A 25,636-nucleotide genomic window follows, 5' to 3' on the forward strand; every position below is an offset into this window, starting at 1 on the left:
AAAAAAAATTTTCTGAATTTCATTTGAAAATAGAAAAGAAAACATAAAATAAAATAAAAAAGAAAATTCATTTTTTTTTTAGATTTTTTCAATATCAAAGTCTATGAAAATTAAAAAATATATATTGTAATATGATTAAAAAAATTTTAAAAATCAAATGCTAATGTTGTAAAAAAATAAAAATTTTGTTCATTAATTTGCTATATATATTTTTCTTTAAATTTTCTAAATAACCAAGCATAAAAGAAATAAACTCCTCTCATTTTTTTCTTTTCCTAATATTTTTCAAGTTACAAATGAATTGTTTTAATTTTTAGTTTTACCTTTTCAGTGAATTGTTTTAATTTTTACTTTTACCTTTTCAGTGAATTGTTTTAATTTTACTTTTACTTTCACTTTTTCTTGATAAGGGAAAGGCATTTTACAGTAATGAATTGTTTGGGACAAAAAAATTTGAATAAAATTAGTCTTATATTCTCACATGCTTGTCATAAATTTTTCATTCCATTCATCTACCGACCCATTCAATTCCAAGATACTAAGCATTTGATAAGGGTTTATTGTTAGTAGAAAATAGGGTATAAAAATCCAAGACCAAATAAGATTATATATCTCTCTCTCTCTCCCTCTCTTCCATTTGTCGAGCTAGTACAAATTGTGGGCTGTCAAGTGAGCAGGTTGAGATTCTGATGGCCAACGTTGGCGCCAAACCACCAAAAACAAAAACAAAGATGAAAAAACAAAAAACAAAAAGCAAGAACAAGAAGCAAACAAATGAAGAGGAAAATGAAGAAATATGAAAATAAACGTTCACTCATCCAATGGAGCACTACTAGAGTTTAGAGATACTTCACTTCCTCTTTTTTAACAGAGACGCGGCACGCAGAAAAACTTGGTCAACCTCATCAAATTCTGGTAACTCAGCATCCTTCCCAAGCGATTTGACCTTCCTCCAGTCTGCAGATACTTGACATAGGTGTTCCTCAAAATCTTCTCCTCCACGACCACCAACTCCTGGAAACTTTTCAAACTCATTCAAGTAAAGAGGCTGCTCCATCTCTGAGTCGGAGTCCGTCTCGAAAATATCAGACAAAGCTTCAGAATCTGATCCCATGCCCGTGTCCATGAGAGGATCCTCAGAGCATTCGTCATTTTCAGTAATCCTCCCTCTCAGCTTCTCGGAATTCTCAGGCAGCAGGTTTGAAATAGCTTCAATTTTTTTACTGTCATTGTCAGCCTCGTACGTCTCTTCAACATCATTTTCTTCATTTCCAGTCTTGTTTTTAGCCTGAGCCTGGAGCAACTCAAGATCCTGCTCAAGTCTTGGAATATATTTCCCAACAGCACGGAGGCCATCCCTGTATTTGGATTTATCCAAAGCCTGCATACAGAAATTGAAAGTAAAACATATATTGAGAAGGCAAAGATCATACAAGAGTCAGATCAAAGACAATTTCTGAAATCCAACCCCACGGGCATGCAGCTGCACATGCCACGTGCAACAAGACATCTCCACAAATCCCAATAATGCAAATATACCCCTATACCCCTTCGGCTAAATAAGAGTTTAAAGGGCTCAGTTATTAACCTTTCGAGTTACTTGTATTTTAAATAATGCTAAGATTTTTTTTTTTTTTTCCCTTAGAAAAAGATTGGTAGCAAGCATATGATTGACAAGCTGGTGTCTGGGCGGAACGAGAAAACCATGTTGTACAGAACTGCCATAACAATATAGATCATAAGAAAATTTACATTATACATCTTCCAATCACTTTCCCTTTCAATTTTTTTTCAAAAAATAAGCATGACTCAAAATTTATCACCCAAAAAATGTTCACAATAAAATCTGTGCTATTCAAATCCTCTGGTAAGCAGACAAGGTGATGCGCAGGACAGCAAAGGAAAGTCTGGGAAAGAGAAAAGTGAATGAAAGAAATAGAAAGAAGAGATGAGAAGAAAACAGGGAATTTTCTCTCGGCACACATTGACAACTGTCTGCTAACATTTTTCCATGAATTGATCAGTTAAATCTTCTCTGTCTGGATGGATTGAATGGATCTGTTCAATATTCAATTTTCCCTAGTTGATTTTCATTTTATTGAAGTTGATTTTCAGTATTTGTGTGTTGCTCTTTTAAGAGTGATCTTAATTTGATTCCAAGTATGGAGTTTCTAGGAAATTCTCCTAAAAGATTCAAACAGGCAACTACATGAATATTGGAGAGAGATCTTCTAAATCAGAATCTGGCCTGGATGAAGGAGTAACGAAATTAGAGGACTTTCAAACATTCAGTCTTCTTTATAGAAAAATCTATTCAATTTAGATTCAACTGAGTTTGAACTGAATTACTTTTGAACCAATTTGCATAGATGGAAGAATTTTGATTTATCTTCCCAGTAACGTTTTTCAGCTAGGGCAAGAAAAGTGGGGAGTAAGCTAAAAAATTCTCCTCAAAGATTCAAACAGGCAATTTGACATGAATAAAGGAGTAATGAAATTAGAGGACTTTCCAAGACTTGGTCATCATAGAAAAATCTATTCAATTTTTTATTCAACTAAGTTTGAACTGAATTACTTTTGAACCAATTTGCAGAGATAGAAGAATTCTGATTTATCTTCCTAGTAATGTTTTTCAGCTAGGGCAAAAAAAGTGGGAGGGGGCTCTGATTGATCAATTCCTTGGAAAACCCCCTTCTCATATGTAAAGACTATCATTGGAAAATACAGCATATAGAAGGTTCTGAGGAAATTTCAACTTTATCTTGAGGTTCCTTTATTTTCAGATTTGCAAGGAATGATATAATAAATGGATTATGGAGAACGGACCTAGGTTCATTGAGAGCACTTTTATATTCTGATCTCCCTGGACTCCTGAAACTGAAGGCCAGATATTTCAACTTGACAGATCCAGTTTGGGTAAAGATTTATGGTATTCCATCTGTTTATTGAACAAGGTCGGGAGGACTCGAGTCACGTTGCAAGCTCTGTTGGTAGGCTTTTTTACCTGGGTTCTTTCCTGAAGAAAATAAGAAATTTATCTTTAGCAAGAGACTCTGTTGGGATGGACATTAACTCTTGACTTTCCTGATCAGATTGGGGTCGAGCACCTATAGGTAGTTACGCTACAGTTGATTTGGAATTCTCCTGGAAGCCTCTAAAATACACCAAGTGCTCTAAGTTTGGTCACCATTTTCTGCAAAGAAAAGAAAGACTGGAGAATTAAACAAAAGGATACTAAGGTTTTTCATACAGAAATTTCTAGTCCTTTTCCTGAGCTTAGCGGAAAATGGAGCATGATGGTGAAATGCCAAGGTTGTTGATAAGATGGAAGTTGCAAAAGTGGTTTATGCTTTGATAAAATGGTAAAATGCTGGCTTAAATGAATGCACTGGAATTGACAAAAAAAATTTAAAAACAAAAATAAGAAGTGGTCTTTCACAAGGACTGATTGAGAAATTTTCTTCAGTGGAAATTTTATCCCTTCTTGTTGGTAGTGCCCAAAATAAAATGAAGTCACATACAACTTCAAATGAAACAAATAGCTTTGATAAGGTTGATTCTTCTGCTAGTAAAGAATGCATTAGTCTTCCTGGGGAGGCAAAGGGAAAAAGCAAGGCAGGATTATGACTAGATCATCCTCTAAAATAGAGATGCAAAGTTCCAATTCAAATTCTGTTGCCTAATCAGAAAATTCTTTTGAGGATCGGTCCCTCGGGAAAGAATGAGAGGAAGAAAGGCAAACCTACAAAATCCAAAGGTAAACCTTGAGAAAAACCTACAAAATGAGCCCCTAAAGCAGGAAGCGGTAGCACGGCCAATAAGAGTCTGAGGTCAGTATTCTTGGTCATTGTGAAACAAGCTACAGCAATGAACTTTGCTAAGATAACTACTGCTATAAATAGAAGTTGGATTTTTTCATATTAATATGGATGTGAAAATTCCCATGGGCCATGGCAGAATTTGGGTTGGGTTGATCCCAAAGCTATTAATATTTTGGCCATGCATCATCAGTCTCAATATATTAGTCTTAAGCTCTCAATGCAGGGTTTTCCTTCTGTAGGAGAGAAGTTCCCTTTGGAATAATCTTGTTAATTTCACAGGGGAAGTGAGTGGCTGCCCCTGGATTGTTCTTGGGAATCTAAATACAATTAGAAGCTCTTCAGAGAGCTCGAATCCCCCACTGCTTGTATTAATGTTCTTAAGGATTTCAGAGATTGCATCTCATCTACTGCTCTGCAGGGCATCCCCTATTCTAGTCTTCGCTTTACTTGGTCAAACAAGAAAGGTGGGGTTCTTGGCCAGAAAATTTTGACAGAATTATGGCTTCTGTTGACTGCTGAAATTCTTTCCCCTATCTTCTGGCTGAATGTCTTCCTGCAGGAATCTCAGAGCACTCTTGTGGCATTTCAGTTCTGCAAGGCTTCTTAAGAGAAAGGGAATAATTTAGCCTCTTAAGTTCTCAAATTACTGGACTTTGCATCCCGACTTCATGGAGACTGTCAGTAGGGTTTGGACTTCTTATAACCCTGTTGGAGTTCCTGTGTTCAGACTCTGTCAGAAGTAGAAATTTTTGGAGAAACATCTAAAAGATTTTGACAAATAGGATATGTCGGTCTGAGATCTAAAATTTAGCAAGCAAAAGATGATATGGACTTTGCTGTACCTTATGCTCGCTAATCCTGATCCCTTGGTTCTTAAAGAAGCAAGTAATGAACAAGATTGGTATATCAAGCTTCTCCAGGATGAAGAAAGTACTCTACGGCATAAAGCTAAGATTAACAGGCTCAAATTGGGAGATAAAGATAACAGATTCTTCTCAGATGCTGTGAAGGCTACAAGTTCCAAAACTCAAATTAAAGTTTTTACAAAACACAATGGCTCTAAGATTGTTTCTTTTGAAGATATTAAGAAGGAACTGACCTCTTTTCATGCTAATCTATTGGGGGCAAAAACCAAGAAGCTTCATTCTTGTAGTCTCTTTCCTAAGCCTTCTGAACTTCACCTGGTCTGAACTCTGAAGGTCATAAAGTTATTGTTTCTAAACCTATTGAGAAAGATGAAATTAGAAGAGTTGTTCTCTTATTCGTCCCCCCCCCCCCCTCCCCCTTTTTTTCTGATGATAAAGCTCCTGTGCCCGATGGCTTTGATGCCAGGTTCTTTTGAGAGTTTCTGGAATATCATTCAAAAGGACTTCATGGAGGCAATCTCCTCTTTGTTCATGAACGAAAAGCTTCCGAAGCAAGAGAATTATACTATTTTCATTTTGGGGTCCCAAAGTGTCACAATTCTACTTCTCCTTCGTGTTTCAGGCTAGTGCCATTTCATAATCTCATTTACAAATGTATTACCAATATTTTTTTATAGTAATCTATTACCAAAATTGTGGCTAATAGGTTGCAAAGTTGTTTGGGAGCTCATAATCGAACAGCATTTGCAAAGGGTAGACCTATCCATGATAATCTTATTTTGGCTCAAGAGCTCCTTCATAATTACCACTCAACATAGGTCTCCTCACTTGGCTATGAAGATGGATCTAGAAAAGTCTTTTGATTCTGTCCGTCAGAACTTTTTATTCAATGTGCTTGAAGAAATTGATATTCCTCCCATCTTTTGTTCATGGATCAGAAAATATATCTCTACTGTTTTTTTCTTTGGCTATTAATGGGTTCTTTAGAGGGTTATTTCAAAGTAAGGGACTTAGGCAGGGGATCCAATTTCCCCTTACCTCTCTGTGATTGTTATGGGAGTCCAGACTAAAGTACTGGGATTGGCTGCATCTAAAGGAGAGCTAAAGTATCACAGTAAATGTACGAAGCTTGGCCTTACAAACCTATGTTTTGCAGATGCTCATATTTTCTTATTGACATGGATTCTGCAAGAAGCATTAATTATTCTCTTGATATCTTATATTTGATTCCAGTCAGCAAACAAATCCATGAAGTCTACAATTTATATTTTTTCAGCTGGTATTTCTGAAGACTTAAAGGCAGAAAGCATCTTTTCGGCATGTCGAATGGTATTCTTCCTGTCATATTTGGGTTTGCCTCTGGTTTCAGAAAGGTTTATTAAGAACGACTGTTTTTTGTTGGTTGAGAGGATTTCTAGTAGATTGAATTGATGGGCTAACAAGAATCTATTTTATGCTGGGAGATTGCAGCTTATAACTCCGTTGCAGAACAATCATATTTACTGGGGCTCTTAGCTGGTTTTACCTTCTGTCATCAAAGCTTTGGAGGAAAAATACAAGGTTTTTTGCAGAAGAATTCTGATGCTGTTACATCCAGCTGCAGTATTACTTGGGTTAAATTCTGTAAGCCACTTTTTGAAGGTGGCCTTTGTTAGAGGTTATATATGTCTTTTAGCATTATTAGTATTGAGTGTGTTAGTATGTTAATTAGTGAGAGATAGAGCACGGGTATTATTGTTATTAGAATGTATTTAATTTGTATTATAAATAGAAGAAGAGACCTATCTTCAAGTTAGGTCATTTGTTTTAATCAAATCTTAACATGGTATCAAAGTGTGATCCAACGTAAACCCTATTCCCCTCAGCCATCACCAGAAATGCCATTCTCGAGGCTGTTCTTCCCAGATTCACCTCCATCCCATTTACAAACCCCCCCCCCCAAAAAAAAACACGACGCACCCTACAAAACCTCATCTCCAAAGGACACCCCACGTGCCCCCATGCGCCAGCCAAAAGCCAGCAGGACCGACCACATGTGCTAGCGTGAGTGAAGTTCTGGCCACTTTCTTCTTCTTCTTCTTTTTTTCCCTTTGCCATGCTCTAATTCCTTCTTTAGACTATATTATTGAGCTGTTAGACCAGTTTTTTGCTCAAAAATTCAACCTTTTTTAACCATGCACTAGCGGTATTTCGTTAATTCCTGTTCAGGGTTTGTGATGGCTTTTTGTGAGTATTTTGGAGCCGTGGCAGCATTCATATGTTCAGTTGTGAGGCTGTGGCAGTGCTATATCTGTCGGTGAGTTGTTCACCACGTCCGTGGTTGTGTCAGTGCTACACATAGTTTGTGATTGTCCCGATTATTGATTGTTCTTCTTGTTTTTGGTGTGGTTACTAATTTGAGAGTGCTGTGGCAGTGCTATATCTGTCGGTGAGTTGTTCACCGCATCTGTCGTTGTGTCAGTGCTTCACATAGTTTGTGATTGTCCCGATTAGTTTTGATTGTTCTTCTCTTTTGTGTGTGGTTGCTAATTAGTGAGTGTGGGGATGGAATCTATGAATCCCAAAAATTTGTTTCCTACATTGCTGCCACAAATAACGACTCAAAAGTTGGATGGAAAGAACTATGTTCAATGGTCTAAAGCTGTTCGGATTTATTAGCAGGATTAGGAAAATCTGACCACTAGCTCCAATCTAATTCTTCTAATGAGAAGAGAAAAGACGTATGGATTCAGGAAGATGCATTGATTGTTTCCTTTTTATGGAATTTGATGGAGCCACAGATTGCACACGCAAGGAGATTTGGGATTATGTCAAACTTATATACTCTAGTAACATTACACGTATGTATGATTTATCCCTGGAGTACTTTCAGTTCCAACAAGTAGATAGGAGTATTGCAGATTATTTTTGAGAGATGAAGTGTATTCATGAGGAGCTTAATGTCGAGCAACCTATAACAACCGACGCTCATTAGATGCAGAAGCAGAGGGAGCAGATGACAGTTCTTCAAGTTCTACTAGGCTTGAGACCTGAGTTTGAGGCAGTTCAGTCCCAGATACTCAATATTGTCGAGCTGCCATCATTTTCCGATGTTTATTCCCATGTCCTTCGTGCTTCCTTTAGCACACATTCTCCTGCTCTTGCATCTGGCTCTAAGAGGACAGTTTTTGCGACACATGGGATTCTAGTTCTCTACCAAATAACCTCAAAAGTTATTACGGTGGTTCGAGTGGTCGTGGTAGTAGAGACAGACGAAGCAAAGGTACTTCCTGCAAGTGCACACATTGTGGACGGAATAATTATACTATTGAGCAATGTTGGGATTTTCACGACAAACCTTCACGTGTTACCAATGCAGCCACCGCTGACTTTACAGCTTCGGGGGCAGCCAATGCAAGCACCACCAACTCCTCACCTTTGGGGTCGAGTGGGGGGCAACATAATGCATCTATGTCGGAGGAAGATTATTCTAAGTTCTAGCAGTATCAAGTGTCACAAGTAGTTTCTCTTGCCATTGCATCTCTTGCCAAATAAGTAATCACACAATATGCCTTTCATCCAGTACTTCTCATCCTAGTCCTTGAGTCATAGACTCCATTGCCACTTATCATATCACAGGTATACCTAATTTTTTCTCCACTCTTCAATATCCTGCAAATTTACCTTGTGTTACTCGTGTTGATGGATCCACTACTGCGGTCAAGGGAATTGGAACTGTAAATCCCACTTCTTCTGTTTCTCTTCCTTCGGTTTTATATATTCTCAAATTTCCTTTCAATCTTATGTTCGTTCGCAAAATTACTAAATCCATGAATTGTCCAGTGACATTCTTCCCTGATTCTGTGGTTATTCAAGATTTGAAGATGAGGAAGACAATTGTCGGAGGGCATGAAGCTGGTGGACTCTATCACTTTGAGCCGCTATCTCCTTCTACTGCCTACACTGCAGCTACCACTCCTTTCCAAATTCATTGTCGCATGGGTCATCCTTCATTGGAAAAGTTAAAATGTCTTGTTCCTAGTTTGAGTTCTATGTCTAGTCTTGATTGTGAGTCTCATCAGTTGGGAAAGCACCATCATGTTTCTTTCGCTTCCTGAGTTAATAAACAAGCTACAAGCCCTTTTATGTTAGTTCATTAAGATGTTCGGGGTCCTAGTAGGGTTGTGTCCAAGTTGGGTATCTGGTACTTTGTAACCTTTGTGGATGATTATGCAAGAATGACTTGGCTATATTTAATAAAAAATCATTCCGAGTTATTTCATGTATTTTGTACCTTTTGTTCTAAAATATAGACTCCATTTGGTTTGCAAGTTCAAATACTTCAAAGTGATAATGCTAGAGAGTTTTTCAATGCACAATTCACTACTTATATGACTCAGTTTGGTATTGTTCATCAATCATCTTGTGCCCACACTCTTCAACAAAATGGCAGGTCAGAGTGGAAAACAAGACATCTTCTTGAAATCACTCACACCTTACTTTATCAAATGCATGTGCCTAAAATGTTTTGAAGTGACGTTTTACTTACTACTTGTTATCTAATCAACAGAATGCCATCCATTGTTCTAAGTGATAAAATTCCCTACTCCATTCTCTTTCCTAATTCACCTTTATTTTCTCTTCCTCCTCGTACATTTGGGAGTGCGTCTTTTGTTCATCAACTAACTACTAGGGTGGACAAGTTGGATCCTCATGCTATAAAATGTGTCTTTCTAGGCTACTCATATACTCAAAAGGAACATCGTCGTTATAGTCCTATGTTGCACTACTTCTTTGTTTCTACCGATGTTACCTTCATTAAGTCTAAACCTTACTTCTCTCAGTCACTAAGTGCTTCTAAGCTCAATGAGTCTCTTCCTTCGCCTAATCTTCCAAATTCTATGTTGTTGTCCTTGCCCAACCAACCATTTGAGTCTCCACATAGTTCGAGTCCTAATTTGTCGGTGTAGTCACGACAACAGCTCCAAGGAAAAGAGTCCCCTTTAGCTTCTACTACCACGCCTTTGGTTTCCTTCTCTAGGGATCATACTTTCCATGATGTTGATCCTCCTATTGCTGTTCAGAAAGGTAAATGCACATGTACTCAACATCCCATTTCCAACTATGTTTCTTATGACTCCTTATCACCCTCCTATTATTGTTTTGTTACTACTCGATCACCTACTACCCTTCCTAAATCTGTTTCGGAACCCATTTTAGGTGGAGGGATGCTATAGTTGAATAGATGAATGCTTTACATGACAATGGTACTTGGGACTTGGTACCTCTTCCTACTAACAAGTTTGTGGTTGGTTGTCGCTGGGTTTACACTATGGAAGTCAACCCCAATGGTTCTATGGCTCATCTAAAGGCTTGTCTCATTGCTAAAGGATACACTCAGGTGTATGGTATGTATTATTCTGATACTTTTCTCCAATTGCCAAACTTACATCAGTACGTTTATTCATCTCCTTTGCTACTACTTGTCATTGGCCTCTACATCAGCTAGACGTGAAAAATGCCTTCTTGTATGGTGACTTTGAGGAGGAGGTTTATATGGAGCAACTACCTAGGTTTGTTGCTCAAAGGGAGTCAGGCTCAGTGTGCCAGCTCAAAAAGGCTTTATATGGTTAAAAACAGTTTCCCAAAGCATGGTTTGGTCGTTTCAATGTTGTAGTACTTGAGTTTGGTCTTCAACGGTGTGTTGTAGATCATTCTGTGTTTTATCGTCATACTTCATTGGGTAAGACCTTCTTGTTTTTTATGTAGTTATTGTTATTACAAGTGATGATGATAAAGGTATTTAGAGTCTCAAACATTTTGTTCAAACTAAGTTAGTGATGATGATAAAGGTATTTAGAGTCTCAAACTTTTTGTACAAACGAAGTTTCAGACAAAAGATTTGGCACCGTTGAAATCCTTCTTGGGTTTAGGAGTATCTAGATCTCATATTAGAACCGTTATGTCACAGAGGAAGTACGTTCTTGATCTATTGGATAAAACTGGCTTGTTGGGATCTAAACCAATTGATACCCCCATGGATTCTAACAGCAAGTTAATGTCAAATGTGGGCAATTTGCTACCTAATCCTAAACAATACTTGAGACTTGTTGGGAAAGTTAGATTATCTCATAGTTACTCAACCGTATATTTCTTTTGCAACAAGTGTTGTGAGTCAATTTCTAGATACTCAAAGGACAAGTCATTGTGACACAGTAATTCGCATCTTGAGGTATCTCAAAGGTGCACTTGGGAGAGGCCTCTTATATCATGATCAAGGTCACACATATATCCATGGAAATACAGTTGCAGATTGAGCTAGATCGCTTTCCAATTGGGGATCCACCACCAGGTACTATATCTTGGTTGGTGGTAATTTGGTTTCTTGGAAGAGTAAGAAACAAACTATGGTGGGAAGGTCAAGTGCTGAATCAAAATATAGAGCTATGGCTCATACTGCTTGTGAACTTGTCTGGTTAAAGAACATGTTGGAAGAATTAAGTTTTTTGCATTCTCAGCCTATGAAGTTGATGTATGATAATCAAGCTGCTTTCATATTGCCTCCAACCCAGTCTTTCATCATTAGACAAAGCACATTGAAATTGATTGTCATTTTGTTCGGCAGAAACTTGTGTAGAAGCTCATTACAACCACTTATGTGAAGTCGGACATGCAGCTTGCTGATTTGTTTACCAAATTGTTGGGGGTGCTCGTGTTAAATTCATTTGTAACAAGCTAGGAGCATATGACATTTATGCTCCAGCTTAAGGGGGAGTGTTAAGAGGTTGTATATGTCTTTTAGTATTATTATTATTATTGAGTGTGTTAGTATGTTAATTAGTGAGAGTTAGTAAGGGTATTATTGTCATAAGACTGTTTTAAATTTGAATTATAAATAGAGGAAGAGACATATCTTCAAGTTAGGACATTCATTTTAATCAAATCTTAACACTTCTTCTCTTTTCCTTTTTTCCGTATTTACTATCTAGTTTGTCCTAGATTTTGTTAAGCAAGAATTCTCCTTGCTGTAGATTCTAAATCTTTTGTTTCTTTTTGATAGAAAGAGGAATCCATTAAAAATAAAGAGAAGAATTTACATCAAGATGGAGGATAAGGGATCCTCCTAAAGAAATAAAAAAACCAAAAGGATTACAATAATGCTCCCCTCTAGTTCCTCTAAAAATTTGACAAAAGTAAACCTCGAAAAAACCCAGAGGAATAAGCCCAAAAATGACACAAGGAAAACACTCTTTCCCAAAGAAGGCAAGGAGGATTTGAATTGCCATTAAAAATCCTTGCATTCCTTTCATCCAAAGAGTCCAAAGGAGAGCAAAGATGGAGGTGCTCCTCAAAGGATCCTCCCTTCTCCCAAAACCTCCATCACACACTTTTAGCGTGCTTCAGCTGTCCTTGGGAAAACCACAGCCTCACCAAAAACTGAAAACAGCATAAACTAAAGCCACTTAGACCATCCTACAATGTAGGAACAAAGGGTTGATAGTTTCACTTGAGCCATGGCACATGATACATAGATCTGGACTTATAGTTTTGTGAGGCCTCCTTTTTTTGCAGCAAATCATTGGTATTAACCTGATAAAGTACCAAAGTCCACATGAAAGCTGTAGTTTTGAAAGGAACCTTTGCCTTCCAAATAAAATTATTCAAATGGAAAGTACACGGACTAGTGGATTTCATAAGTCGAAAAAAAAACGATTTTGTGGAAAAAGAACCAAAGGAATCCCTTAACCAAATCCTCAAATCATCTCTCACCATGGGTGAAAAAAATTCCAGCACTCTCAATAAAATAACTAAATCATCAACCTCTCTCCCATTCAGATTCCTAAAAAGTGAAAATCCCAAGAGAGAGCCGAGCCCCCCCTCCAAATTATAGAAACCAATAATCGGAGAGTTGTGTAACCTAGACAATCTAAAAAGACAAGGGGCTAAAGAATCCAACGAAACCTCCCCACCAAGATGTCTTCCCAAAAACAAAAGCTATTTCCATTACCAACTTGGAAACGAGTAAGAGGGTAGAATAATGGGCTATCTAAGAAATGAATTTCCAAGGACTTGCCCGAGAAGCCCAACCACTTCCTCTACTATCCTACCCATTTCAATGCAAATCATATTTACTTCTACCAAGTGCCAAAGGGAGTCAACCTCCAAGGGAAACCTCCAAAGCCATTTTCCAACTAGCAAAATGTTTTTAGTCTCCATGTTCCTAAAACCCAAACCCCCATCAGACTTAGGTCTTCTAATCCTACCCCAGCTAACCATATGATCTCACCTTCCCCAAATCCTGCCCATAAAACCCTCATAATCCTCTCCAAGGTCTCCATGACCCAACTAGAATTTTGGAAAGGGGAAGAAGATATATAGGTAGAAAGAGAAGCATTTATCAGGGCAATGCAACCTCCTAAAGACAAGTAAGCTTTCTTCAACAACCCCCCCCCCCCCAAAAAAAAAAAATCTATTCCCCACTAGCTCCACCTTTGGGTCCCAAAACGAAATACATGCACAATTACCACCAAGGGGAAGACCCAAATAAGTCAAGGCCACTGCAAAATTGTGCAACCCACAAGTTAACCAAACCATCAACTCTGGCAAACCCAAGTTGACACCCGCTACCCCACTCTCAAACATGTTAATTTTAAGACCCAAAATATTCTCAAAAATTTTTAGTAACGTAAGACTCATGTGAAAATTCAAAATACCATCAAGAAAAAGGATGGTTTCATCAGCAAATTTGTGATGTGGAACTATGATCTCCTCCCTACCTACGTTGAGACCTCGAATGACATTGAGACCCTAGGCACGATTGATCAGTATACCCAGCATATCGATAACTAAAGTAAATAACAACCATAATAGTGCATCGCCACAAGGCTTTCCTAGCCATCCTTTTTCCAAAACCTCTAAATGTGATAGAGCAAAAAGCCTTCAAAGTTGTAGGAAAAATCCAGTTTTCACCACATATACCAACTAATTTATACTTATACCAAACAACCCAAGTAAAGAGGCAATGAAGAAACAAATGTGAGGAAGTCTCCACACTACTCAAACAAAGGACACAAACATCCAGTGATAGGGCCTTATTAGGTGTTCTCTTCTGAAGCACATCATCAGTAATTTAGTATTAATTCTATCAAGTACCTCAATGCAAATAAAGCTTTTATTTCTGAGAGAGCTTAAGCTTTCCAAATCGAAGAGTACACGCCAAAAGGATCCTTATTAGGGTTGCAAGTCAAATAAGAGAAAAAAGATTGAGAAGTCCCCAGAAGGATCTAAACTCCAAATCTTTTATCATTCCCCAAAAGAACACGAATAGAATCAAGCAAACTACTTAAAAGAGCCAACTCATCCATTTCTCCATCTTTGAAACTTCTCTCAAAATGGAAATTCCGAGAGACTATCCCCTTGCAAAAGAAAAAAAACAAAAACAAAAATAAGGATATCATGAAGAATAGAGACTTGATAAAGATGGGGAAAAGCAATAGCCAATGGCATCTCCCCAATCCAAAGGTCCTCCTATAAACGAATTCGCTCCCCATTACCCACCATGTACTGGATTTTAGGCAAGAAATAATCATAAATCTAAGATATAAACTTCCAAGGACTTGCATGAGTAATATTGAACCCAACTTTAGCATACCAACCATTCTATAGTAGACCAAATTTATTGCAAACTAACTTACGCCAAAGAGAATTAGATTAAAAAGATAAGCACCATAACCATTTCCCCACCAAAGAAACGCTTTTGGACACCAAATTACCAAGACCTAGACCTCCCTTTTTGATCTACATAGAGTCTCCCAACCTACAAGTGATCTCTTTGACTCTCTTCCCCCACTCAACCACAAGAAATCCCTCATTAATTTCTCAAGCCTGTGCGCCACTCTCACAAGAAGTCTAAAAAGAGAGATAATACAACAGAATGGAAGATAGACATGCATAAACAAGAGTAATTCGACCCCTTAAGGCAAAGAACAATCCTTTTCACCCATTCAGTCTCCTAGACACTCTCTCAAAAACAAGATCCCAGAAAGAATGAAGATTAGGATTACCACCTAAGGGAACACCTAAATAGATAATCGGCCAATTCAAAACCGCACAATCTACAAACTTAGTACAAGAAATATACAGTAAAGACAATATATATTAAGAGGGCATCAAGGGGATGCCAACCCAAAGTACAAGAAATAAACCACCTTAAAGTCAAAAATTACATTGAAATCATTTTCTACAAGTCCACTATGCCAACTAGTAACCACAATAGACCACTGCTCTTTGCTAAGCTGAAATGTTGAGATTGAATTTTTGAATACTCCTCTATTCTTCTCTTCCAAACACACCAAAACACTTTGAAAGGAATGAGAGACGAAGCCTTCCTCTTTAACTAAAATAACATCATCGATATTTTTTATACATTGATGTTACATAAGAATTTGCTCTCTCTAACTCTAACAAAATTTAAATGTTTTTCCCCCTCGCTTTGTATCTAGTCTAGCACTCCAATGTATAAATTATTATGTGCTCTATGTTTTGCTTCACTAACAACCTTTTTTTTTCTTGCCTCCATTTTTTAGATTTTTCCCATTAACACATTTTTTCGGTTTAACATCTTTTTAGATACCTTGATCCCGCCACCTCACTCTTCTTATTAGTCAAGCAACTTCGCCTAGATCCACCTAAAACGTCTTTTGTTATCTCTTTAATAGAACCAGCTTTCCTACTAAAAAGAATGTTTGCCTACATTATCTCTTATTGTCTAGTCACTGTCTTTTATTATCTTATCTTAAATTTCACAATCTATGTTACCATTTCTCTTCCATTTTTTTATGTATATATCTAACACTTACATTACCCTTTCTTTTCCATTTTTTTTATGCATATATCTAACACTAATACTATACTTCGTGCAGTTAAATTTTTGCCAATAATAACTTTACAATCCTTACCTCCTAGTTAAATCTATTTGACTTCTTTTTTTTTTTTTATAGCAAAAGAAGAGATTTCATTGATAAGAAGAGAATTTACAAAAAAGAGAAAGACTTCTCTCATAAAAATTCGGGAAAAACAAAGAAATAACAAACTAAATAAACAAAAACTGGAAAAACAAACAAACATAAAATTCAGAGCAGAAGATTCCTCCAGTCTCACAGAATATCTGAAAAACTAACTCCCTTGAAGCAGCCGAACCCAACACACCATAAAGAATCCAAGTAATGAATCTTCTCCCAAACCAGCTGCCAATTCAATTTTCTCCCTGAAAAAATACGTGCATTACACTCTAACCATAATCCCCATGACACCGCAAAAATACCACACTTCCATGGTGTCATCCTCTCCTTCCTTCTCTACTAAACCCCTCAAAGGAAATAGACAACAATTCCCCCACCCACGCTAGATAGACTCAAGATTCTCCCACCACACCAAATAAACTATTCCAGATCATCCAAGAATAGACAATGTGTAAAAATAAATGAGGTGCCACTTAAGAATTCAAATAGCATTCCACGCATACATCTGGAGATAAGGCCTTCAAAGGTCTCCTGACTCGCAACAGTTATTAGTGTTAATTTTATTAAGAACAATTAACCATATGAAAGGCTTAATTTCCCAGGGAGCTTTTACCTACCAGATAGAAGAATACAGGGGAAAACAAGAATTAGAATGGGTCAAAAACTCAAAAAAAAAATTACAAGAGTAAAACCCTCAAATGTTCCAAAACCCAAGACCAACTATCCCTAGTTGAAGAAAGATGACAGTTGCTCAATAACAATAACAAGGTTCTCAATCGTTAAAAGGTCCTCTGAAATGAAAGTTCCACGAAACCAAAGGGCTACCCAAACCAACCACAAAGAACGAAATCATACTATCTAGCCCTAAGCTCAAGTGAAAAAGACATGGAAAAGATGTGCCCAGAATATCATTCTCCAACCAGGATCTTTCCAAAATCGAATACGAGAACCCATCCCCACCGCAAATTTATTGTGAGGTGTAATTGCAAATAAGGGTTATATTTGAGAAATAGATTTCCAAGGACTCTCCAATGAACATCTCAAACTAATATTGGTACCCAAACCATTCTCACCCACCCCATACTTGCTTCCAATCACACTATGCCAAAGGGATTGATCTTTTAAGGGAAAACGCCATGACCACTTAACATCTAAAACAAATATTGGTACCCCACCCATTCTCCACCACCCCATACTTGCTTCTAATCACACTATGCCAAAGGGAGTCATCTTCTAAGGGAAAATGCCATGTCCACTTAGCTCAAAGGGCGATGTTGTTAGACACTAAATTTCCAAGACCCATCCTAGCCTCCAATTTAGACCTACAAACCTCACCCCATCTTACTAATTGATCCCTAAAATCCCCAACTTTGGACCACAGAAATCCCTCATGATTTTCTCAATCTTCTGAGCAATCCACACTAGCATTCTAAAAACTAAAAAATAATATAATGAGATACTAGATAAGCAAGCCTGGATGAGTGATTCTAGCCCCTATAGAAAAAAGAGCCCCCTTCCAACTGTCAAGCCTCTTAAAATTGCTCTCCACTTCCAAATTCCAAAAATCCACACATCTAGGATTGCCCCCCCGCAGGACCCCTAGATAAGTCATAGGCCACTCTAATATACCACATCCAACAATGGAAGGTCGCTCCCTAACTCGATCAATAGGCACATTAATATTCGCTAAACCACTTATCCCCATATTTATTTTAAGCCCCGATATTCTCTCAAAAACTTTGAAAAATGCTCAAAACACAATCCAAAGAAGGGTTGTGATCTTCTAAAAATAAAATGGAATCATTTGCAAACTAAAGATGAGAGACCACAACTCCTTCTCTCCCCACTTCCAACCCCCTATCCACAGCCCTATCCACCAATCTACTCAACACATTGGTATCTAAGACAAACAAAAAAGGGAAAAGAGGATCCCCCTGTCTAATGCCTCTAGAAGCCCTAAAACAAGACTTAGGTTCCCCATTCACTACTACCGAGAACCACGCATTTAAACAAACAACCCCCTATCCACTAGCGCCAATACTTACCAAAACCCTTTCTCACAAAAATATTATTCAGAAAACTCGAACTAATTCTATCAAAGGCCTTCTCAAAATCCAATTTGAAAATAAAGTCCCTCTTCTTCCACCAACTCCACTACCTCATTAGCCACCAAGATAACATCCACAATTTGTGTCCACGCGCCCCCCCTCCCCCCCCCCCCCCCCCCCCCCCACAAAAAAAAAAAAAGCACCCAGAGCTATAGAAAGTCTTATCCAGCAATACACTCAGCCTATTTGCTAGAACTTTGGTGAAGATCTTATAGACACTAGAGAGGTCTGGAGTTCTTTACCTTAATGGATCTAGATTTCTTAGACAAAAGGGTAATAAATGTAGAGTTAATGTTCCTAGTCAGCCTCCCGTTCCCATGAAATTAAGCAAAACCTTTAAACAGGTTATCCTTCTTTATTTTTTTAAACAGGTTATCCTTAATAATATCCCAAGAGTCTTAAAAGAAATCCAAATTAAAACCAGCCGAAGTCGGAGTCTTATCCCTATCCATCCTAAAAACTAACCCCCTCCCCTCCTCCTCAAATGGTCTCTCTAACCAAAGCATCTAATCTCTAGATATGGGATTCCGATCTGACCCCTCAACCATCGATCTCCAAACCACCTCCTCAAAACAGAGATTTTCAAAGAAATGATAGATCTTTGAAGCAATCCCACTAGGATCATTAATAATAGTTCCTTCCCCCACCTCCAGCTCCTTAATCAATTTTTACCTCATACCATCAGCAAGCCTACGAAAAAAACCAGTATTACAATCACCTTCTCTTACCCATTTGAATTTAATTTTTTTTCCTCCAACTTCTCATTTCATTAAAGAGATCCTTCTAGCCTCCTCAATCTTTGAGAGATCTGTCTCCTCTTCCTTTTTATCCAAAGATTCTAACTCACCTAGGATTCAAGATTTTCTAACTCTGACATCACTAAACACTTCCTCATTCCACGCTTTTAGCTTTTCCTTAAGATGTTTCAACTTCCTCATAGACCTAAAACCTTCCCAACCCCACCCTATATCCTCTCCCCAAGCGTTTCTCAATAATTGCTTAAACAAAGGATGATCCAACCACACATTCTCAAACCTACAAGGAGTGGGACCCCAAGCTACTCTATTAGATTCTTGCAGAATGGGAAAGTGATCAAAAAAGTAGGTCTCGGACGAATAGTTTGGGAGAGATTAGAGAATTTGTCTTCCCAATCACTACAAAACAAAAACCTATCCACTCTACTAGCCACTGCCCTAGCCCCTCCCACCCCCCAACTGACCAAGTATAAGAAACATTGCTCAAGGCATCTCTAAGGCCATATTCCCTTATCAACAAGACAAAATGTTACACACTAGAAGTAACTCCCCCCCCCCCCCCTAATTCTCCCTCAGAATTCTAACAAACTTAAAATCCCCGCCCACTACCCACCTAGGGGAACAAAATTCAAAAATGAAGTAAAGCTCATCCCAGAACGCACTCCTGAGAGTAGGCCTAGATGGACCATACACTAAGGAAACCAACAACTGACCACTCCCTTTCACTTTGACAAGAACCAAGAGCGAAAAGAAACCCACGAAACTATCCACTTCAAAAATAGACCAAGAGTCCCATATGATAAGAACACCCCCTGAAGCACCACGAGATGGTAAGAAGCCCCACTCCCTACACCAACCACCCCAAATAATCTTAATGATCCCTTGTCAATCATCTCCAATTTAGTTTCCAAAATCAGCAAAACGTCCGGGGAGTACTTAAGACAACATTGCCTTAATAAGATTTTTTTTCCTAACTCCTCTTAAACCTCTAACGTTCCAACTGATAATCTTCATAATTTAACACACTTCCCAATTCCCTTAACACCCCCATAATTAATAGAAGAGACCAAGTTTTTTAATTCTTTATGAACTTTCTTTTTCTTTCTCTCATAGGTTCTCGGTTTAAAACCCCCCCCCCCCCCCACCTCACCTCCTTTCCAAAGGGATCCACTAGTTTCAGGCCAAAATCTTCTAAGAGTTCATGAAAGTCTTGTAAGTATCTCTCACCTTCTTTACAGCTTAGCCCACATCCGTCTCCCCTTGAAGGAACCTCCCTCTGGCACAAGGTATTAGAAATAAGAGCAGTTTGAAAGGGAAGGAGGAGAATACTTTTAGAGGAACAAGGATCCCCCAAAGAAGCATTTACCTATTCAACAATATCCCCCCCCCCCCCCCCGGGCGACATCCATTGTAAGGACATCCAAATTATTAGAAAGAGGAGAATCAAGATCAGGGTTGGATGGAAAAGAACCCTTTTCAATTAAGGCAATCAAATGGTCCGAAAAGTGATTAACACAATCTTTACTTTACTATGTACATTCACGAGTCCGATGTTGGTGCATTAGCTCCATTTTTTGTGAGGGATTACCATTGTGTACATTCTGTCCCGATCCATTTAATTCAGCATTTCCAAACTCTCCTTCAAATATTTGAAAAAACTCACTCTCCTCTGCAAGATCAAAATCAGCTCTTATCTAGTCAAATAAAAGTTCCTTCTCAGATTCACAAATGCTGCTCAAATCATCCTCATCAAACAAAGAATCAAATTTTGTTTCCACTTCAAATTTAGTCTTTGATTTTCCTTTGAAACTGATTTTTCAGGAGAAGATTGAGGATTCAAAGTACAATTGGGTTGCTGCAGTACAGTATGAGAGTATCTTTCTGAGTGTAGGTTTTCGTCCTTACTATGGGAGTTACTAACAAATTTCTGAGCAATTCCCATTTAACCCACTTCTTAATGTTTGTTGCATCCTTCTGCCATACATTACAAAATCATCTTATCGAGACCTTGCTTACCTATCTCTCCATTTTCAGATCCGATAAGCTTCATGTTGACAGTTAAAGCAAACCTACTGGCCTCATTAAGACAAGAGGCCCTCGTTTTCTCAACCCACATTAATTTTGACTTATTTGGCCCATCTGACTTGGTCCTCTGTATATTAGACCCGTTCATAGTGTCCCAATGTCACAAGTTACTAAACTAACCTTAGTCTCCTAAACTAGCTTCTTTATCTACCCATGTCCAAATTACTGCAAGAACCCTAACATATTTGACATTATACCTGGGCTCCAACCCAGCATGTCACTTTCAGGGCAGCAACCCAGCCACCCTTGCCCATTCTTCGCTACAGCTAAGTAGCAAAAGTGCAATGTGTCATTCATTGGGAACACCAACAAATAATTGGTAAATATTCATTTAATAGAGATCTAAAAAGTTTCACACTAGCTACTTAGTGCAACCTTCCTCCTTTAGGTGGCTTGGGGCCGACCATTCCCAACACATGAACCAAAATAATACAAATAATAATAATAATAATAATAATAATAATAATAACAATAATAAAAGTAATAATAACAATAATAAATTATTTAAAAAATTGCAAAACAAGATAGCTCATTCCATTTGCACGAAAAACCAAGTAGATTGATTAAATTTTCATGTGATATCAAAAGCTTCCTAAAGAAAATTGAACACGCTCAATTTCATTCCCATTTAACTGTGTGTGTGCTGGGTTGGGGGGGTCAAAGCCAACAGTAGGAATGGTTTTTCCAATCAAAGATCCAAGTATACTGGCATCAGTAGTATATCTTTGCTTATTATTATAGGTGCCTTGAACAATAAATATTTAATATGGTATCTTTCAAGGGGCTTTTTCAACATAGGCACTAGCACACACAAAGAGATACACTATATATACACACACCACACAGAGAGAGAGAGAGAGAGAGAGAGAGAGAACGACCTTCTTCCTAGATAGGGTGATCCTGGGTGACATTATCTCTGTTGGTGGTTGAGAATAGTTCTTCCCTCTGTACATGATTATTATGTTTTTTTCATGGATGTCGAGAACAATCCCTCCACTCAATCTTGCCAACTCAGCGGCAATCTCCTTAACCTCCTCATGTGAGAATGTCTTCACGACTACCTTTAGCGTTTGGTGTTTCTTCCAGTGCAAGTGCATGTTCAGAATTACACCTTGATATATTCCTCGTCTTCCAATTGGCACATAGTTCTTGCACTTGAGGCCCATTGTCAAAAAGAAGAAATGCTCTTCTGGTGTCAATATCTCTGGATCATGAGTTGTTTCACATGACTCTGAAGGTTCAATTTTTTTTAGAGATTCCACAAGCCTTTCCTCTTTCTTGCGAGCCTGAAAAGGAGAAATTTGTTCAAATCCATGCACCTAAAATTCAAATCCATGTTATGCTGCAACCAAGTATAAATTATAAAGAAAGAAACTAGAGAGAGAAACAAATGGAGAAACCCAGCCCATATAATGTTAAAAATCTTAAGTCAATTTATTCACCAGGATGTCAAAATACATGCAAGCAGGAGTACAATCTCTTATAATGTTATAAATACTCTAGTTGCAGTGTGGCAAAGGGTATTAAATATTATATATATAACGCAGGTGCAGGTCTACTGGGCAGTATACACAATCATTTGGTAAAAGAAAATTTTAATCATTTTGCTCATATGTAAAAAAACAATAATTTTGCATAGCCACTCCACCAAATGAAAAAATTATTTTAAAAAAAAAGGTAAGATCAGGGCTGAGTCTACTGGACTGCCCAACCTCAGCTTGGAAAGTTTACGAGCTATAAAATAGGGCTAAACTTGCCTCTTCATTTCATGAATTGACTAGCTTGACTTGACTCAGGTAGTCTAACCTCTTATCTAGGCTTGTAATATTAGAAAATAACCTTGAATCTGCATCACATTAACAATGTTAGAACAAGTGTCCAGCCACGTGAATCCCCAAGCTGAGTTCAAGCACCTTGGTTCAGCTTAGAATCCTAAAATAACTACATTTACTTCAGTTCTATTTTTGTTAGTCGCAGAACTTGGCACAGCTAAGGTTCTTTCCATGGTGAGAAACAAAATTACTAAGAAGAGTGGACAAATGAAGAGGAAAAATAACAAAGGGCTGTGCCAGTCAAGTCTCTCTCAAAGACTAGGAGGAAAAGAAAATAGTGAGAAAAGAAACAGGGGAGAATCTCTTTAATGAACTCTGTTTTTCACCAAAATCCAGTGCCTTCCTTACAAGCCAAATTTAAGCTTTAATATAGGCTTGGGCAAAGCAAATCAATTTTTGTGTCCAAAAGCAAAAGTGGTCTGAGAAGTCAAACCAAGAATGCTCTGCTTTTCTTTTGGATAGGGAAAAAATATATTTATTAAGAAAGAATAAAACAAACATGATAAGGCATCCTCCTAAAAAACAAAGGGGAGGACAAAAGGCCGCCAAGTGAAAACAAAAATTGCATCAAAGCAGCCCTCCAATCACACGCAAAGCACTCTAAGAAATTCCCCCAAAACTCGCAAAAGGAAATTACTCAAAATAAGAGTACCAAATAATGGACATATACCTAGAAAATAATCATTCCAACAGTAGCATACCTAAATACAGCTAAGATTATATCCACAAGCCACAAATGGTACAGCCAAAATTCTTGTATGACACCTAGACTGCTATATAAGTAGACTTTAATTTGCATGAATATTTCAGCATGATTTCATTAAAATATCCATTGACAAACATATAAGTAGAAAATAAACTGCATAACATTAACATATTAAAAATTTTGCAACTACTACACTTGCTAAAATTTTAGATTTGATTACACGCATTTTAGGAGTGTATATTACAACGACTGACAATAAAAAAGAGGAAGAAAGCAAAAAAAAAGACACTTGCCTTTTTTAATTTGTACAAAATCTTTTCCTCTGCCGTCATCCTTTGATACTCTTTCTTCTTCTTCCATCTGAAAAACTTCAACCACCTTACAACTGCTCGTTTTCCCTTCAATTTCTTCCTCTTTACTTTAGCATTACCTTTTGTGTCGCCTGCACCAGCAATAATTGTACTGCCTCCACAATGCCCTGCTGGCCCCATACCTTTGTCAGCCACATATAGAAACTGAGCAGAGTGGATCCATTGATGCCTCCCAGGAGGAAACCATTGTCTTTCATAAGGTGTTCGAAGAGAAGGTCCATGACCAAAACCCTTACATATCACATCACACAAGCTACTATAGCATGAGATTATCTTCATGTAGATTGTCTTTGTAAATAAAGGTTAACTGTACATTATTTTTAGATTTCATTAAATTACAGATACAACATTTTTTGTCCTTTTCCTTCCGCACATCAATGTTTAGGCCGCACCCAAGGTTCATGCAAAAGAATGTTCGAAATCTTTGAACAAAATATTTCCTAAAGGAAAATCCAACCAAGTTCTTAAGATCAATACATATTGCAGTGCTAAATACTGTCAACACTTTCGAAAACGTAGAAAATCTAAAACAGAAATTTCTAACATATTAGGTGACCCAGAAATAATAGTGAATCTAAGAGGGATGAAATTGGAAAAATGTATGACATTCTTAGAATGCTCAGAATTAGCCACTCTTTTCCCTCTTCTGTAACTACTTCGTTAACTGTTTTGCAATCACAAAGTCCCCACCAACACTTCATCACTAAATAGGAGACCAATAAAAGAGGCCATTGAAAATATCACGAATTCAGAATATTAGCCTTCAAATTAAACCCAGAAAAAATAAAATAAAATATAATTACACATCCAATTCTTCAATCATCCAAACAATAAGTACCCCTTCAATCTTGCCTTCTAAAAATCTCAAAAAAAAAAAAAAGAGTAATTTTGTTTATATTTTAAAATTAATATGCTAAAAAGAATAAACAGAATCAGTTGAACTATTACATATGATTATTTGAAGAAGTAGGTTACTAATAATCAAATTTTGGTAATATGATCTACAAAATCTTGAGATATTTGGCTATTTGACCAAGGATATGGCTAGGGCTGCAAATGAACCAAGACGAGCCGAGCTAAGCTTTAACATGTTCAGGCTCAACTTGGCACTTGGCAGACTAATATCTCAGCTTGGGCTCCCCTCGGTTCAAGCTCAAAAAGTAAGGCTCGGGCTTGGCTTGAAATTGAAATTGTTGGCTTGAACTCGAGCTCAAGCTTGGGCTCAACTCATTTGCAAGCTAGAACTTCAGCTTGGGCTCAAGCTCGGGCTCGGGCTCGGGCTTAATACCATTAGTTACAATTTATGAAATCGCACATGGCTATGCCAAAATCTAGGGTTTCAAGGTGCAAATAGAAATTTCGCACTATTTGGTTTCAATCACAATGGTGATAATTCAACTTATTATTCATTTATTTCAATTAAATATGTGCAAAAAATAAAAAGTACTTAATTTTGTTTGGAGATTCTTTTCTCATTTCTAGGAAGCCAAACAGAAAATAGCAAGATAAACACATTGATCTGTGCATCAAAACAAAGTACATATAATAAATCCTCCATCGATACCACTAAAAAGCCCTAAATGATCTGAACCACCAACAAATCATTCGCACACATAGATCCCTATAAGAAGTCCCTCAATTCTCCTATGCATATTACAGAAAACTCAAAGATTGGGGTTTAGGAGAGGTGACAGGCAGCAGAGAGGCGAGGCCGACAAAAAATCACCTCACGATTGCAGATCTTGCGGTGAAGTTTGAACCATTCTGGTGGAGATGTGGAGAGGAGAAAGGCAGCGATGAGTAGTGCCTTGGTGACGCCATGACGGTGACGTGAGCTTGGAGACTGGAGAGGGTCGAACGTCCCTTCTTGGTCATGGAGTCTGGAGAGAAGATTGAGACAGTGGAGGCAACTGTAGCATTGGAGCTTGGAGAGGAGGCTAAAGAGTCGGAGAGAAGGCAGACAGAGGAGGCAACCGTAGCATTGGGGCTTGGCGAAGAGACTGAAGTAAGACAGTGGGGGCGGCTGTAGTCAATGTTTTGAAAACCGGACCGGATCGGTCAGTTCAACCGGTTGACCCGAAACCGAACCCAC

The 25,636-nt window shown here is 37.9% G+C and overlaps 1 protein-coding gene across 2 annotated transcripts; it reads right to left on the reverse strand.

Moving 5' to 3' along the window:
* Positions 1–528: 528 nt before the first annotated feature.
* Positions 529–25,545, reverse strand: LOC131155813 (uncharacterized CRM domain-containing protein At3g25440, chloroplastic). Of its 2 annotated transcripts, none has more exons than XM_058109244.1 (4): positions 25,271–25,545; positions 23,467–23,797; positions 21,514–21,921; positions 529–1,381 (listed from the first exon to the last, which is right to left on the reverse strand). In XM_058109244.1, exons 1-4 carry the CDS (start codon positions 25,417–25,419, stop codon positions 851–853), a joined length of 1,419 nt encoding a protein of 472 aa, XP_057965227.1. In that variant the 5' UTR covers positions 25,420–25,545; the 3' UTR covers positions 529–850. The 2 variants fall into 2 exon arrangements, with proteins under 2 accessions (XP_057965227.1, XP_057965228.1); XM_058109245.1 differs by having other exon boundaries at positions 23,467–23,775; positions 25,271–25,541.
* Positions 25,546–25,636: the final 91 nt, after the last annotated feature.

The sequence above is a fragment of the Malania oleifera genome, chromosome 5, assembly GCF_029873635.1.
Source record: "Malania oleifera isolate guangnan ecotype guangnan chromosome 5, ASM2987363v1, whole genome shotgun sequence".
In the NCBI taxonomy this organism is placed as follows: domain Eukaryota; kingdom Viridiplantae; phylum Streptophyta; class Magnoliopsida; order Santalales; family Ximeniaceae; genus Malania; species Malania oleifera.

Excerpts from the sequence above, each read along its gene's own strand:
- LOC131155813 (XM_058109244.1), bottom strand. The coding sequence starts at position 25,419 with ATGACCAAGAAGGGACGTTCGACCCTCTCCAGTCTCCAAGCTCACGTC. Across the intron at positions 23,798-25,270 it reads GCAAGATCTGCAATCGTGAG|CTTGTGTGATGTGATATGTA; the intron begins GTGATTTTTTGT and ends ATGCTATAGTAG. Across the intron at positions 21,922-23,466 it reads TTTTGTACAAATTAAAAAAG|GCTCGCAAGAAAGAGGAAAG; the intron begins GCAAGTGTCTTT and ends TCTCCTTTTCAG.